The sequence below is a fragment of the Mus caroli genome, unplaced genomic scaffold (genome assembly GCF_978045245.1).
Source record: "Mus caroli unplaced genomic scaffold, Mus_caroli_1 scaffold_2, whole genome shotgun sequence".
Classification (NCBI taxonomy): domain Eukaryota; kingdom Metazoa; phylum Chordata; class Mammalia; order Rodentia; family Muridae; genus Mus; species Mus caroli.
The window spans coordinates 154,356,821-154,371,252 of record NW_028227257.1 but is presented as its reverse complement, the minus strand read 5'-3'; the positions used below and the strand labels follow the sequence as shown (position 1 = coordinate 154,371,252).

Here is a 14,432-nt window from a genome sequence, read left to right as displayed (position 1 = left end):
TATCCCTGGATGGGAGCCTGGAGAAAGAACTCTACCCACTCTCTGAAAGAGACCTCTGGTCTCCAGGCACTTCTGAGAGTTCATTTATAGAAAAAGAACCAAACACAGCAGTGATTTGTGACTGAGGCCGTCGGACGGTGCGGGTGGCAGGCTCTGCCCTCTGGTGCTGTGTGAGCCAGGCTTCCTTGAGACTGGGAGACCAAGCTCCTCTTCTTCATGATGGCCTGATACAGGCCACTGCTTGGTTTCAGAGCATTTGTTCTGCATGATGGGGTGGGCCTTAGGTAATGTGTTGTGCACTCCTAGGTGCCTTGTGGTCTTGTGGGCCAGCCCACCTGCTGGATGGCCACACCTGGATTCTGGAGGCACAGGCTTGAGGTGGGAAGTTACATAGGGTCCTGGATCTAAGGCCTGTGCTAGAAAGGGCTTCCTGTTTCCAGGCCCCAACGAGAGAGCCAGGCCAGCAGGGGAGCAGGATAAGGTGATGTTTGGTAAGTGGGAGGGCGTGGCCTTCTGTCCATCCTTCAGCCTCTGCTCTTTCCCCAGCTCCCCTGCCCCTGTAGCCTGGGCTACTGGGCTGGCAAGACCCCAGGCTCCTTAATGGCAGAGTTCTCTTGGGGAATCTCAGAAATCTGTAGAAAGGTGGCCCTCATGGACTGGTAGCAAGTGTCCACCAGCTTGGTGACATCAGCATCTGTAAGACCATGGGTAGGGACAGCATCCAGCACTTGTACCTTGATTGTTCCTGGGGAGGAAGCAGTAGTGGATGTCAGTCACCTCTACTCACCAGGCTTCCTGTTGCCCAGCCTCTTCTAACCAGAGCCTGGCCATCCTCAACTCCTGGGCAGCACACACGTTGGAAATTGGGGCAACATGTGTGCCCAGTAAGCTTTAGCGATGCTACCCTCTCCCGAAGCCACTCCCTATGACTCAGGGCATGTCTGCCGCAGCCGCTGGCACTGCACTCAGCGACACTTAATCATCCCCTATTACACTTGTTCCTTCCGTCCTCCTTGGAGCTGGGTACTTGCTGGAGACAGAGCCTAGCTCGTCCCACAGCCCTTTAACCTCTGACTCTACCCTGACTACCACATGCATCACCCACATGCACACTGAGGGTACCTGCGTGGAAGCGGCAGAGGCTGCACTTGTGAGCTGCCCCACGTAGGGGAGCCCACACAGCTAGAATTCTTACCCTCACCAGCAGAGGTCACTGTAGGTCCCTATTTCTGTTGTACAGCCTGGATCAACAGTGCTCTCAAGAACGCTACCCTGTTTAGAACCTGTTTTTCAACCTGAAAAACTGAAAAACCCCATTTAGAAAGAGCAATGAGGGGCTGGTGAGATGGCTCAGTGGGTAAGAGCACCTGACCACTCTTCCGAAGGTCCGGAGTTCAAATCCCAGCAACCACATGGTGGCTCACAACCATCCGTAATGAGATCTGACTCCCTCTTCTGGAGTGTCTGAAGAGAGCTACAGTGTACTTACATATTAAAAAAAAAAAAAAAAAAAAAAAAAAAAAAAGAAAGAGCAATGAGATGATGCAATGTTTGTTCCAGATTCATTCATTCATTCATTCATTCACCACTCAGAAGTGGGAACTCTGCCCAAGTACTGCTACATTAGAAGGGAGGGTACTGAAACCCAGCACCACATAACCTTGGCACAGCAGTACAAACCTATCAACCAAGCACAGGGAGGGTCAAGGTCATCCTCTGCTACGTAAGGAGCTGTAGGCCAGCCTGGGGTACATACAACCCTGATTCAAGCATCAGTAACAGAGAGAGCACGGCAGGCTTGTGAGCTCCTGTGTGCTTGATGGCTCACCTGAGGTGAAGAGCTTCGTCTTGACATTGTAGAAGGAAGAGAAAGACGAGTACACCACGGGGATGATGGGCACCTGCAGACGGGGATGCATGCTGAGGGACAGACAGCACTACAAGGGAGCTTTGCTACTGCCAGGTAGCCTTGTGCCTCACCTCCATCCAAGTGGCCTGGAGGTTCCCAGACCACCTCCAGGAAGTCCCCTGGGCTAGTAATTATTTGTCATGCCCCGCCCCCCTGACTGGGTCATAAAATAGCCTAGAAGTCAAGGGTGCGACTTCAATCAGCACTGGGGAGGTGGAGGACCCTTCTCTGCCCTCCCACCCCATTCCCAGGAAACTAGGGGACAGGGGCTGGAGCCTGTTGGTATTTCCGGAAGGCCCCAGGGTCAACTCCAATGGTGGCAGATAGCACTGGGTAATAATTAACCCTGGGAGCCTGGGCAAGAAGGTAGGCAGGCTGCACCCCAGTGAGGCCCTGGGCGATGGGCAGGAAATGATTGATAGGTCTAGATTCTTCTGCCCCTAGTTTCTCTCTTTCCCTAGGATTTACCAATACCTCAAAGCCAAGGAAGACCATGACTTCAGTCCCAGGACCAAGGACCACCTGGTCACTAGACAGATCAGAGGTCACAGTGCAGTTTCCTGTTCCAGCTTGAGTTTCCCAACCCCCTGGAACCTCAGGGAAATGGTACCTGCCACCTTGTAGGCCTGGGTACCAGGAGCCCAGGAGACTTCCTGCCGCAGGGGTTGATAGGGCTGAGGCTTGTCAGCCAACAATTAGTAAAGCAGGGTAAAATTCCTTCTCCTGTCCGCCCAGTGGTGGCTTTCCCCCACACAGCAGGGACAAGGGGCATGGGAGACACTTAGGGACACTTCTGATACATACTGCCTTCCCCTACCACAGGCTAAGGGGCACAGGAAGTCCAAGATCCAGGACAGAGGTCATGTGTGCTACTCAGAACTGGGTTTGCTGCTAGCTTGTGCTAGCTCCTCAGCCTCACTATGGTCAAACCCCAGGGCTGTCCACTTCCATATTTCATGAACTCCTAGATGAAGGGGGCTACCTACCTGGGCAGCTAGGGTGTGGGGAGGCTGGTGTTGAAGCTCTTAGAGCTGCCAATGGTCACTAACCTGTCCAAGTGGTAGGGACTGAGCTGGTGGGGAGACCCTTTCCTAATGGGGTGGAGGAGATCCCTGAAGGCCAGCATTCCTCAGTCTAGCTAGGATATCATCTTCAACGTTAAACCACCCTGACCCATATCCCAGCCTCCCACCCCAGGAGGGCAGAGCCTGGCCTACCTGGGCCTGGATGGCCAAGTAGAAGGCTCCTTTTTTAAAGGGCAACAGGTCCCCATTGTCGTTGCGTGTACCCTCTGGGTAGATCCACACTTTGAGCTGCCAGTAGAAAGGAAAAAAACTGCCTAGGCTGCCCACATCCTGTGTAACCACCCCAAGAAAGCTGTGCGGCTCCTTGCAGTAGGCTTTCCTGCTGTACTGTGCCTATACTCACATTCTCCTTGACCATGAGGTTGCCCAGGTCGGCCATCACAGACATGGCGGTTCTGGCTTGCTGGCGGTTGATGAAGTAGACACCCCCAAGGTACATGATGAGGCCCACAGGCCCTGTGAACATTAGCTCACGCTTGGCGATCTGTACACAGCGCTTAGGGAGTATTTCCATGAGACCTATATGGAAGAGAGAGGGATTGAGGAAGAGAGGGTGGGAGATGGAGACAGGAGGGAGAGAGAGAGACATAGGAGACAAGAGATGTGACAACAGACAATGAAAGAGGATTAGAGCATAGGAGAAATAGAGAGGGAGACAGAGATAATGAGAGACAGACACAGATGGAGAAGCAGGCAAGGGAGAGACAGAGGAAGCAAAGATCAGAGAGAGAGAAGAGAGGAAAACCCAGGAATGGATACAGGGGAGAGGAAGGTGGGAGGGAGAGGGAGAGGGAGAGGTGGAGAGGCAGAGACCAGAGATGGAGATTGAGAGACACAGGGCGGGGGGGTGGGAGGGGGAGGGACAGAGACACAGAGACAGAGGGAAGGATGGAAGAAAGAGATAGGAGGAGAGTCATAGAGAAAATGGAGAGAGTGGCAAGGTTTGGGGAGAGGGAGGTTGGGTGGGGAACAAGAGAGAAGATCTTCAGAGCCCAGTTTGGCACTACCTGGGGGAGAAGGGGCTGGTGGCCCACCTGTCAAGGCCCCTGCCTCTGGCCTATCTTGTCTCTTGGGAAATAGCCAAAGTGGTGCAGTCCTGGGCCTCTTATTGCCCAGCTTGAGGGAGGTCTTGTCCTGCACCAGTCCCAGCCAGAGACCCCAGCCCACCAGGGCCCAGGCCGAGAAAGATTGCCCTCTCTGTGGCCAAGCCTTGAATGGCAGCCTACCCATCATGTCCAGGATGCTCTGGTGATTAGAGATGATGACACAGGGACCATCCACCTCCAGTTTCTTCTGTCCGTTGACCTCAAAGCGAAGGCCATACATGTACTTGAAGGACCGAACGAACCAGCTGATGATGCTGAGGGCAGAGATATCAGTAACCAAAATGAGCTCCCTAGAGAAGGGAGAGCAAGCTGGGGAGAAGGAACAGCAGGCAGCACAGGACAGGACACTTGGGCACACAGAGTCCTGGGGGCAAATCAGCAAATTAGTCCTGCTCCCTACTCATTGAGGGTACCCGACCTGTTCTCTACTCAGCCTGTCACTGTAAAGAGACTGTCATGGGCGTTGGCTATAAGGCAGAGGAGGCCTATCTCCTCTTTTACTGTAACAGAGCAAGGAAGGTGGACTCCAACACACTCCATTCTACATGTACATTGGTATACCCCACCCCTGGGGCCCTGGCAGTCCTAAGGGAAAGGTCCCTAACAGGTTATAGCTATCTCTACACAATGCAGCATATTCACACTGCTTCTTCAGAGCTACTTTAAAAAAAAAATTATGGTGAAATCCACATGCCATTAAAAAAAAGTCCATTGTAACCATTTGTCTGCACTCGGGATGTGAAGGCACCAGTGTTAAGAGTGCTACAGCCACTGTCTGTCCACAGAACTTTCTCTTTCCAAACTAATACGATGTCTCTATAAACCCCTGACTCCGACTGTCCCAGTCCCAGGAAACTCTTGCTGCTCTGTGTCCCCATACAAGTGGCTTCCTGCAATGCTTGCCCCATCAAGAACCCAGCAGTGGAAGAGCAATTCTCACTGATGAGGAAACTGAAACCTTGGAGAGGAAGACTGCTAGTCAGATGATGACACTAGCCATTGCTTCCCTAGGCCTGAAACCTGGGATCTCTCCTCAGGCCTGCCAGCCTCAGCTAGCTCCAGCCATCTTGTCTTTGGAGCAGATTTCCCCATTATGCAAGGACAGGTAGACAGATCCCAGACCCTCATGAAAGAGTGGTCACTGCTTGAGATACGCCCCCACCCGAGTTCCTCATCTTTAAGTCACAGCTGCTCAGATCTCTGGGAAGCTCCAAAGGGACAGGGAAGATAACTTAGAGAAAACAATGTGTCAACACATTGTCAATGTGACAATGTGTCAAAAAGAGTTCTCACCAGTTGACATAGGCATAGAAAGAGCAGGAAAGGACCCTGGCCCTTTACTCAGATGCACACTAGAAAACCCTAGCAGGACACAGTCCCTTGCTCCATCTCTCCTTCTGGTTTAGAGCCAGATGTTTCTGGAGGGCAGAGGTAGGTAGCTAGCTAGATTCCCAGGAATTCTCTAAGGCCGCAAAGATGTGGATAATCAAGATTTCAATCAAGGAATTTGGAAACGCCTATACCCTGAGGCAGAGGAAATGCACGTGGATTATAATTGACTCATTGAAAAGAAGGTGGAGAGTGTGTGTATGTTGGGGGTGGAACCTAAAGCTTCAGGCAGCCACACCCCCTAAAGTCAGGTTGAAAGCTGAGCATCCCCACAAGGCTGTATCTGAAGGGCTCCAAGATCCCAAACTTTCTAGAAATGGTGTCACAAGTCTAAAGTTCCACATCTGAACTCAGTCACCACAGTCCAGGGCAGGCACACTACAAATGCTCTAGGGAGTTACCTCTGGGTGTATGTACTCAGCACGTCTGACACATTAAAAGGAAAAAAAAGTCAAGTCCAGGATACCTCGTTAGAAATGTATAAATCGGGCTGGAGAGATGGCTCAGTGGTTAAGAGCACTGACTGCTCTTCCAAAGGTCCTGAGTTCAAATCCCAGCAACCACATGGTGGCTCAAAACCACCTGTTAACAAAAATCTGATGCCCTCTTCTGGAGTGTCTGAAGACAGCTACAGTGTACACACATATAATAAATAAATAAATAAATCTTAAAAAAGAAAAGAAAAAAGAAATGTATAAACCCTCTTCTAAACCTCAAATCATCCAAAAATGTAAACAATTTTATTTCCATGCTTTCTCTGCACCGCCCGGCCAAAACCACATTTAAACATTTAAGACAGGGTCTCACATAACCTGGTTTTCCTGAGTAGCCAAGGATGGCCTTGAACTTTTGGCCCCTTGCCTCTACAGTGCTAGTGCTGGGCTTACAGGAATGCACACTACACCTTGGCTCTATGCAATGGTGACTTCATGTGCGGTAGGCAAGTAATCTACCAGCTGAGCTATCTTCCCCAGGGGGGGGGTGCGGGGGGGATCTTGGATAAGGAAGTCAGTCAACCTGTAGTGGTCACTGTGAACTCACATTCCCATGTCTTGCTGCAAAGGAAAGAGTTTCTGGCCACATCCAGACTGTACCCACTGCTAGTGGCATGTACATATGCCCTCTTTCTGTCTGTCTGTCTCTCCAGTACTGGGGGTGGGTTAGGGCAGGGCTTCATGCAATACTAAGCAAGCACTCTACCACTGAGCTACATCCCTCAACATCTCCATTTTCAGAGACAAAACACACACGACATTTATTATCACAGGCTGGGAGAGTGGCTCAGTGGTAGAAAACTGGATCAGACTGCATAAGGCTCTGGAGTCTATCCATCAATTAATCAATAAATGAGTTTTCCCCAAAGGTGCCAGCTAAGCTCTACAGAGGTTACGTAGCTGACAGACACCAGAAGTCTAAGTAGGAATCCTCATTCTAACGGGAGAGACACCATCAGGTACCATGCCTAGCACTTCAGGCCCATAATAGAGCGCTGCTCGGACATAGATGCTAGATAGGTCCTTACACCCACTCTACAAAGGCTGCACAAATTCAGGTCAGCAAGGTTAGTGACCTGTCCCCAGGAATGAGGAAGCCACATGGACCCAAGTCCACCTCCTAACACTGCTTCCAGCAGTGAGATGAGGTGTGTGGTCAGAGGGCACCCTGGGGCGGGACCATGGTTTCCTATACTGCCAACTGAATTTGTTGGGTTCCAGTAGTCCATCCTGTCCTGTTTGCCTGCTTTGTTAGCTTGGCAGCCTGGCCCCACCCAGCAAGTGACTCCCCTGAAGGGATGTGTCATTCCTAGTATGACAGCCTGAGCTGCCAACCTAGTCTAGTCCTGAACACCCTATCCTTTCCCCGCAAGAAGCTAAGTCCCAAACCCTGCACCTAGGATGAGATGTCATGTGCTTTAGTCCCCGCTCCATGTCGGGACTTGCTGCCTCTTTAGTGTATCTCAGTAGAGGCAGAGTCAAAACCATCGGAACCCCAAGAGCCTGGGGATGATGAGTGCCCAGCCTGTTGCTCTGGAAGCATGGCTGCCAGCTGTCAGGCAGTGCTTCCCGCACTCCCACCCCCCAGCCCCCTGGACGCCTCCTGAGCTCCTGCTTTGGATCAGACAGTCTGTTATTTAGTCTGGATCAATGCATTCCATCTGTGACCTGACCTCTATGTTTCTGTTACCACTTGTGCAAGGGGAAGGAGGCAAAGAGCTACCTTGCATGAGGCTGGCTGATGTAGTAACTCCACTCTGCGGGCCTGTACTAACAGTAGTCTATTGATTGGGACACAGACAGAACTAGAACAAGAGTAACTTCAGGAGAGGGGCCCTCTGACCTGCTCAGGCCCCTCCCATACCTGCCCAAGGCTGTTGAGAAGCAGTTCAAGGTCAGGGCCTACACCCACAGACGCATTGTCCTCATGGAAGGTCAATGCCCTGACTAGACCCTTGCCCTGACTTCTGGCCTTGAGTTTGATGGGTGGAGACCTGCTAGATGAAAATGGGAGCTTCAAGGGCCAACCAGGGCTACCTTGCTGGAGAATGGCAGGTAGGGGAGCCACTGATGGGCCTGGCTTAGGGGGATGGGAGATCCTACTAGGGCCACTTGGCAGAGCAGTTTTCTGATAAGTGTCCAGGAGTGAAGAATAACATAGGGGCAGGAGATTGGGGCTAGGATAGGACTTGTAGCCTGGGCAAACACGGAAGAGAATGAAGGTAGTAGGTGCCAGGGGTAGGGGTAGGGGTAGGGAGGGAGAGAGAGAGAGAGAGAGAGAGAGAGGGTAGAGGAAGGAGGAGTGGGGACTAACCCATTACCGAAAGTCAGCCAGAGCTAGGCTTCACTGTTCTCCACAGGTCAAGATCGCATCATTGAATCAGGAGAGGAACATGCTAGCAATGTTCTACAAAATTCTGTTTCTGCTACCCTACAAACAGCCAGGACTTTCCAGGATGATAGCCTAGGCAGCAAGAAGGGGCTTAGCCAGGGCTCAAAGCTAAAGTTCAGCCTAAAAACTAAGTCTAGTTCCTGCAGGTGCTAGGTATCCATCGCCCCACCCCTCACCCTGCACAGGTGCTTGGATGGGATACAGTGTAGCCACAGGCTGCAACACTGGAGCGCAACACTGGAGCTCTGGGGTGGGAAGAGAGGCGTGTTCTTATTTTACTGGGCTCATGGTCTCACTCACTCACTCACTCACTCACTCACTCTGTGTGTATGTGTGTGTGAGTGTGTGTGTGTGTTCTTGTTAAGGTGACCCAACTTTGCAGCAAAATTCTATCCAGCCTCCCTGGGCTTTACTATCCCCTTGCTGAATGCTATAACCAAGTCCCCTGCCTCCTGTCACCCAACTCTGGTCTGTACACAGGGAAAGGCTCCACATGTATAGCCCTTCCTTGGTCTTAGCCCCTAAGCCATGTCTGAATAGTCAAATTTGGTCTCTATGTTTCTAATGCTGTTCCTTGCATCTCAGAACTCTAAACCAAACGACAAAGGCTTCCTTTAGAAACCAGGTGCAGACCAGGGCTGTCCTTCCAGGAGCTCAGGATCTGGCTTACAGCCCTTTAGTGCCTTAACTTAATAACAGCACTCGAGAGACAGAGGCAAGTGGATCTCTGAGTTTGAGGCCAGCCTGATCTACAGAGTGAGTTCTAGGACAGCCAGGGCTATACAGGGTTTTTCTAAACCCTCTCTAGAAAAACAAACAAAAAACAGAATAATAAGATTAGCCCTTAGTATAGCAATTATCAACCTATGGGTCTCAGCTCCTTTGGGGGTCAAACGCCCTATCACAGGGGTAGAAGATCAGATAACTTGCATATCAGATAGTTATGATTTACAAAAGTAGCAAAATTACAGTTATAAAATAATGATGAAAATAATTTTATGTTTGGGAGGGTCACCACAATATGAGGAATTGTTTAAAGGGTCATACAGAATTAGGTTGAAAATCTCTGCCTTAGAGTGACTGTATGCAGCACCCTTGGGAAGCATCACCATAGCTGAGCTGGCACCAAGGGAATTTATTATAGAATTTATTATAGACTTGCCCTCTGGGGTTCGATTCCCAGAGCACCCTGTCCTGGCTGGGGGACCTTGAGCCCTTGCCTCCAGCCTGAAAACCTTTCTGTCAAATTGCTTTTCTGAACCTCAGTCCCATCTGTTGCCCAGGCAGAGTAGCATCTGCAACCCAAGCTTGGCTGGCCTAGGCCAGGGAGGCACGAGATGGGGATGGGTCCATATGTGGACTGAGCAAGCCTCCCTTTCTCTTCCACTCACCCCTCTCTATGGTCATCCCTGGAGGATGTCATGCTTGCAATACTCCAAGGGCCCTGCTGTTCATATCTCAACTCATCGCCTTATGAGGATTTAAGACAGGAACCCTAAGGCAGGGTGGGGAGGTGGGAGCAGGCCTCCCCACCCTGTTCTGTGCACCGTGAAAAGTGCATAGCCAGGGCACCCTTGTCTTCTGTGCAGGGGTCTGTCTCCTCTGTATGTCTGCTCCTGGAGTCTGCTCCCTGGGACACTGGATAGAGTCACTATAAGCACCTGAGAAATGAGGACTGGGACCCACAAAATATGGCTGGTCAGGACAGCATCCTAACCCCAAAGATGACCAGATACAACAGAGGAGTCAGGAAACCATCATTCACAGTCGCTGCAACTACCGCGGGGGAGGAGGGGCTTCAGGGGCACAAGGTCCGAAACACCCAGGCAAGGCCAAGGCCAGGACATTGCAAAACCCACCCTCTCAGCAGTCCAAATGGGGCAGAGAGAAATGTAGCAACAGTCTCCTGGGAGTATGGACAGGGAGAAAGGACTAGAGGCATTTTCACGCGGGCAGCTCCCATTGCAGGACAACCTAGCCTGATCTCCATACCTGTACCTTTTGCTTGTCCACTAAGCTTCCCTGCTCTGGGAGATGGACAGAGGAGGATTCTGGCCACAGCCTCCTTCCTTTATTGCTAGCAAGCCAGGTCCAAAGACAGCTCGGCCCCCACCCCCCAGAAGAGGAAGTTAATGACAAGGAGAACCTGTGGCTACATCTGGGCACAGGTGTCTTCTAACCGGCAGAGAGGTGGAAGCACGGACCGGAAGCCTGGCTAGGCCTCGGTTTCCCTGCTGGTGAAAGTGGGATTGGGCCTGTCCCACCTTCGCTCGGCCCCCTCCCTCTCCCAAAGCTAGCGGCGCGCGCAAACCCGACACTCCACGCTGCGCGCAGGGGGGCGCCGCAGGGCCGAGCCCTACAGCCGCGCACATCGTGACACGCGCTCCTGGGACGGGAAGCCGCGTCGTCGGAGGCTCTGGACCGTGGGGACGGCGGAGCGGGCGGGGCAGGAAGGAAAGAACGCGAGGAGCTCAGAAGTTAGGAAAGCGGAAGCGCGCGCCCATCCCGGCGTCCGGCCCCCTTGCCTCATGTTATCCACGGTGCGGCCGCCGTGGCGCAGCAGGCAGACGATCGAGGCCGCGGCGGAGAAGGACAGGCAGAGCACGCAGTAGAGACCGACCTTGGCGTAGAACCTGGCTGTGCGGCTCAGCTGCACAAGCAGCAACAGCAGCAGCAGCGCCGCCGTCAGCCATGGCCACGGGTCCATGGCGGCCGCACCCCAGCCCCGACGGCGCCGCCGCCCGCCACCCGCGCCCCTTTTGAGGAGCGCCGAGGGTAGAGGGCGGGCCAGGCTGGAAGCCCAGAGCTAGGTGCGGCCGTCCCGCCCCGTTCCCGCCCCTCCGGGCCTGGCCCTGCCGGGGGGCATCGCGCCCCGCTCCGCCCCACCGCGTCCTGGACGCGGACCCCGCCTCCCTCGGCCCTTCGGGTGTCACCCTCTCCGCCCCGCCCCTCCCTGCCACCCTGCCCCTTGCGGCAGGACATTGAGGTTCCCTCACTCGTCCAGCGGCTCCCATCTCTGAGCTGCCGGGTGGCCTGGGCTCTGGCGTTGCCTCCCACGCCCCTGCACCGGGGCTCGCGGCCACAAGTCCCCAGCCTGGCACCGCAGCTCCCTAAGGGTGTGCAACCGACCTAAGACGTGCCCATTATGCCAGTCTTGTCACCACACAAAGGACCATTGACCGGCTACTGAGTGACCAATGGTTACCTGACTAGGCCACCTGGCTGGTGGCCTGGGCCCTTTAGGTTCCCTTGAGCAGGGAGACTGAAGCCCTATTCCCATGATGCAACGAGCTGGGGGAGGCAGAAGGAGTAGTAAGAGTTTTAGAGCGGGAGTGGGGGTGTCTCTGGGGTAATGTGGCACCGGGGACTTTCTGATGCCCGGCCAGCAGTGTGGATCAGGCGATTGTGTTCCCATGCGCTCTGTGTTCTACCGCCAGCCTGTAGTTGGTGCTCACTGGGACACTTGTAGTAAGAAAGAAGCCTTGGGCTTGCAGGCCAGCCATATACATCCTTCCTGACCATGTTCTCAGAGCAGATGTCAGTGACAAAATGCATCTAGCTTCTTTTTTGGTGTGGAACTCAGCGATGGCTGTAGATATTAATGTGCCCACGGGCTCCCTTATATCCAGGCATTCTGAGAGAATCTCTGGTTTTCTCAGATACCGAGATGATAATTTTAATATCTACCTACATAACTGTGCTTAGCTTTTTTTTTTAAGACTTATTTATTTTATGTATGCGAGTACACTGTAGCTATAGGTTGTGAGCCTTCATGTGGTTGTTAGGAATTGAGTTTTTAGGTCCCCTGCTCACTCCGTCAACGCTGGTCTACTCCACTCCTTCAGTCCCTGCTTGTACACCAGAAGACGGTGGTCGTGAGCCACCATGTGGTTACTGGGGTTTGAACTCAGGACCTTCAGAAAAGCAGTCAATGCTCTTACCTGCTGAGCCATTTCGCCAGCCCTGTGCTTAGCTTTTAAAGCAGGGCCAAAGCTGTGCCAGGGTGGATAAGGAACTACCAGGAGTCACTCCAGCTTCAGGCTTCTGTGCTCATGAGGTTGCAGGCAGGGTGAGCTGCAGGTTTTTCAGCTTCTTTGGCAGAAGACCCAGATATGCTTGGAGAGAAGGGGGTGTGTGTGCTACAGGGCTGCTAGGATCCCAGCTGATATCCCCAAGGTGAGATCCCCAAGGCATCAGGTCCTCACAGCCCTGCTGCCCCCTCAGGAATGTATGCTGAGTCCTTCCTGCCTTTTAATTTTAACCAACCTGGTGTCCTTTTTATTTATCCATTTACCGTATTGGTTTATGTCTTTAAGGTTTTGTTTGTTTGTTTGGTTTGGTTTGGTTTTTTTGGGGGGGAGGGGTGGTTTCTGTTTTTTTGAGATAGGGTTTCTCTGTGTAGCCCTGGCTGTCTGGGAACCCACTCTGTAGACCAGGCTGGCCTCGAACTCAGAAATCCACCTGCCTCTGCCTCTGCCTCCCAAGTGCTGGGATTAAAGCTGTGCACCACTACGCCCGGCCGTCTTTAAGTTTTAATGGTTTATTTTATGTGTGTGAAGTGTTTTATGTACATGTATGTATGCATACCATGTGCATGCCTGGTGCCTGAGGAAGTCAGGAGACAGTGCTGGCAACTGAAACTGGGTCCTCTACAAGAGCAGCAAGTGCTCTTACCCACTGAGCCATCTCTCCAGCTCCTGTTGGGTTTTTGAACCCGCCTTCAAACTGCTTACCTAGCCAAGGATGACCTTGGGCTTCTAAATCTCCTGCTCCCACCTCTCAAAGGAGGTTGCCACCATGGCAGGTTGATGGTGGTGGGGGTCACACCCAGGCCTTTGAGCAGTCATGCACTCTAGGCAAGCAGGTTATCGATTGGACTGCATGTGATCCCGACACATACCACTACTTACTACTTTAAGGCAAGGTCTCACTAGGTTTGCAGCTGGTCTTCTCCTTGCCTCTGCACCTTGATGTGGGCTCCACGTTCTTCTTGGTATTTCATTCTTCCCTTGGGAGGGTCTCCGTTGGGATTTGTTACCCCCTCTTTCCTCCCCCTGTACTGTTCTGCCCTCTCAAATGTAACAGTTCTCAGTAGATTCCTCACAAGAGCTAAGGTAACCCTGTTTTACTGATGTGTAGATGAGGTAAGATACCAGCCAGGGAGTGATGGAGGAGGTGGCTGGCTCCACAGACCAGCCAGGGTTTGGAGACTAGACTACCCTCCCCTTCTGGGCTCAAGGGAAGTGGTGGCAGCTTGAAGAAGGGCTTTGGTTAAGTCTGTGGCCTCCCCAGAGGCAGGACAGTTTGTTTGCCTCTAAGAGAGGCAGTCTCTTGACTTCTCTACAGCCTCTTCCCCCTTTTAGCCCACTAAGTGTTGAAAGATGTATCCAGTTTTCATCCTATGCAAGGGGGAGGGTTGCTGCAAGGAAACTTTCAATAGAATCACATTCTGAGGCTGTGGAAACTTTCTGCTTTGAGAAGTGAAACCTAGAGGATCCGGAGGAACTGTTGGAATAATACTGAGAGATTTCCCTAAGGCAGGCGCTTCTTCTCAGCCACGCAGGGACTGCTGGAGCTTCTACTCTGTTTATCCAAGAGAGGGGAAAACAGGAGGTGGCCCCCACTGCCCTGGAGGTGCTGGGAATGTGTCAAGCAGCCAGTGCCAGACAACTCTGTGTCCCAGCCTGAGGACAGCTGAGAGCCCTCATGGGTATTTGCTGGGAGGCAGCCAGCCAGCATGTGACACCAGGTGGCATTGTCAGAGCTGAGCTGCCTTCCTTCCTAAAGTTCTGGGCCCAGAAAGGGGGGCCTTTGCTGGCAAGGGGATGCCTGGGAGCCGGGTGCGGGGAATGCTTGCACAGGGAGTAGTCAGGGAACCAGAGGTTGAGCCCAGCCCATCTGTCCCCTTTCCCTACAGAATCCTCCCCAGGACCTGGTGCGGCACTTTCTTCTTTGCATTTCTTCTGGGGAATAGGGGGAGGAAAGTGATATAAGGATGAAGAGCTCTGTACTTCCTGGAAGCTGAGGTAAAACCCTGGGTGACTCTTGACTGTGGCA

The 14,432-nt window shown here is 52.6% G+C and overlaps 1 protein-coding gene across 1 annotated transcript; it reads right to left on the bottom strand.

The window, feature by feature from the left end:
- Nucleotides 1–61: 61 nt before the first annotated feature.
- On the bottom strand, nt 62–11,157 carry Agpat2 (1-acylglycerol-3-phosphate O-acyltransferase 2). Its single transcript, XM_021182867.2, has 6 exons — nt 10,901–11,157; nt 4,221–4,354; nt 3,338–3,513; nt 3,127–3,222; nt 1,829–1,901; nt 62–745 (listed from the first exon to the last, which is right to left on the bottom strand). Exons 1-6 carry the CDS (start codon nt 11,080–11,082, stop codon nt 570–572), a joined length of 837 nt encoding a protein of 278 aa, XP_021038526.1. The 5' UTR covers nt 11,083–11,157; the 3' UTR covers nt 62–569.
- Between the last annotated feature and the right edge of the window lie 3,275 nt (nt 11,158–14,432).

What these genes read in the sequence shown, in the direction of transcription:
- Agpat2 (XM_021182867.2), bottom strand. Translation starts at nt 11,082, where the DNA reads ATGGACCCGTGGCCATGGCTGACGGCGGCGCTGCTGCTGCTGTTGCTG. An exon ending in ACCTCATGGTCAAGGAGAAT is followed by an intron (nt 3,223 to 3,337) that starts GTGAGTATAGGC and finishes TTCTACTGGCAG; the next exon opens with CTCAAAGTGTGGATCTACCC. An exon ending in ACTTGGCCATCCAGGCCCAG is followed by an intron (nt 1,902 to 3,126) that starts GTAGGCCAGGCT and finishes CCCCGTCTGCAG; the next exon opens with GTGCCCATCATCCCCGTGGT.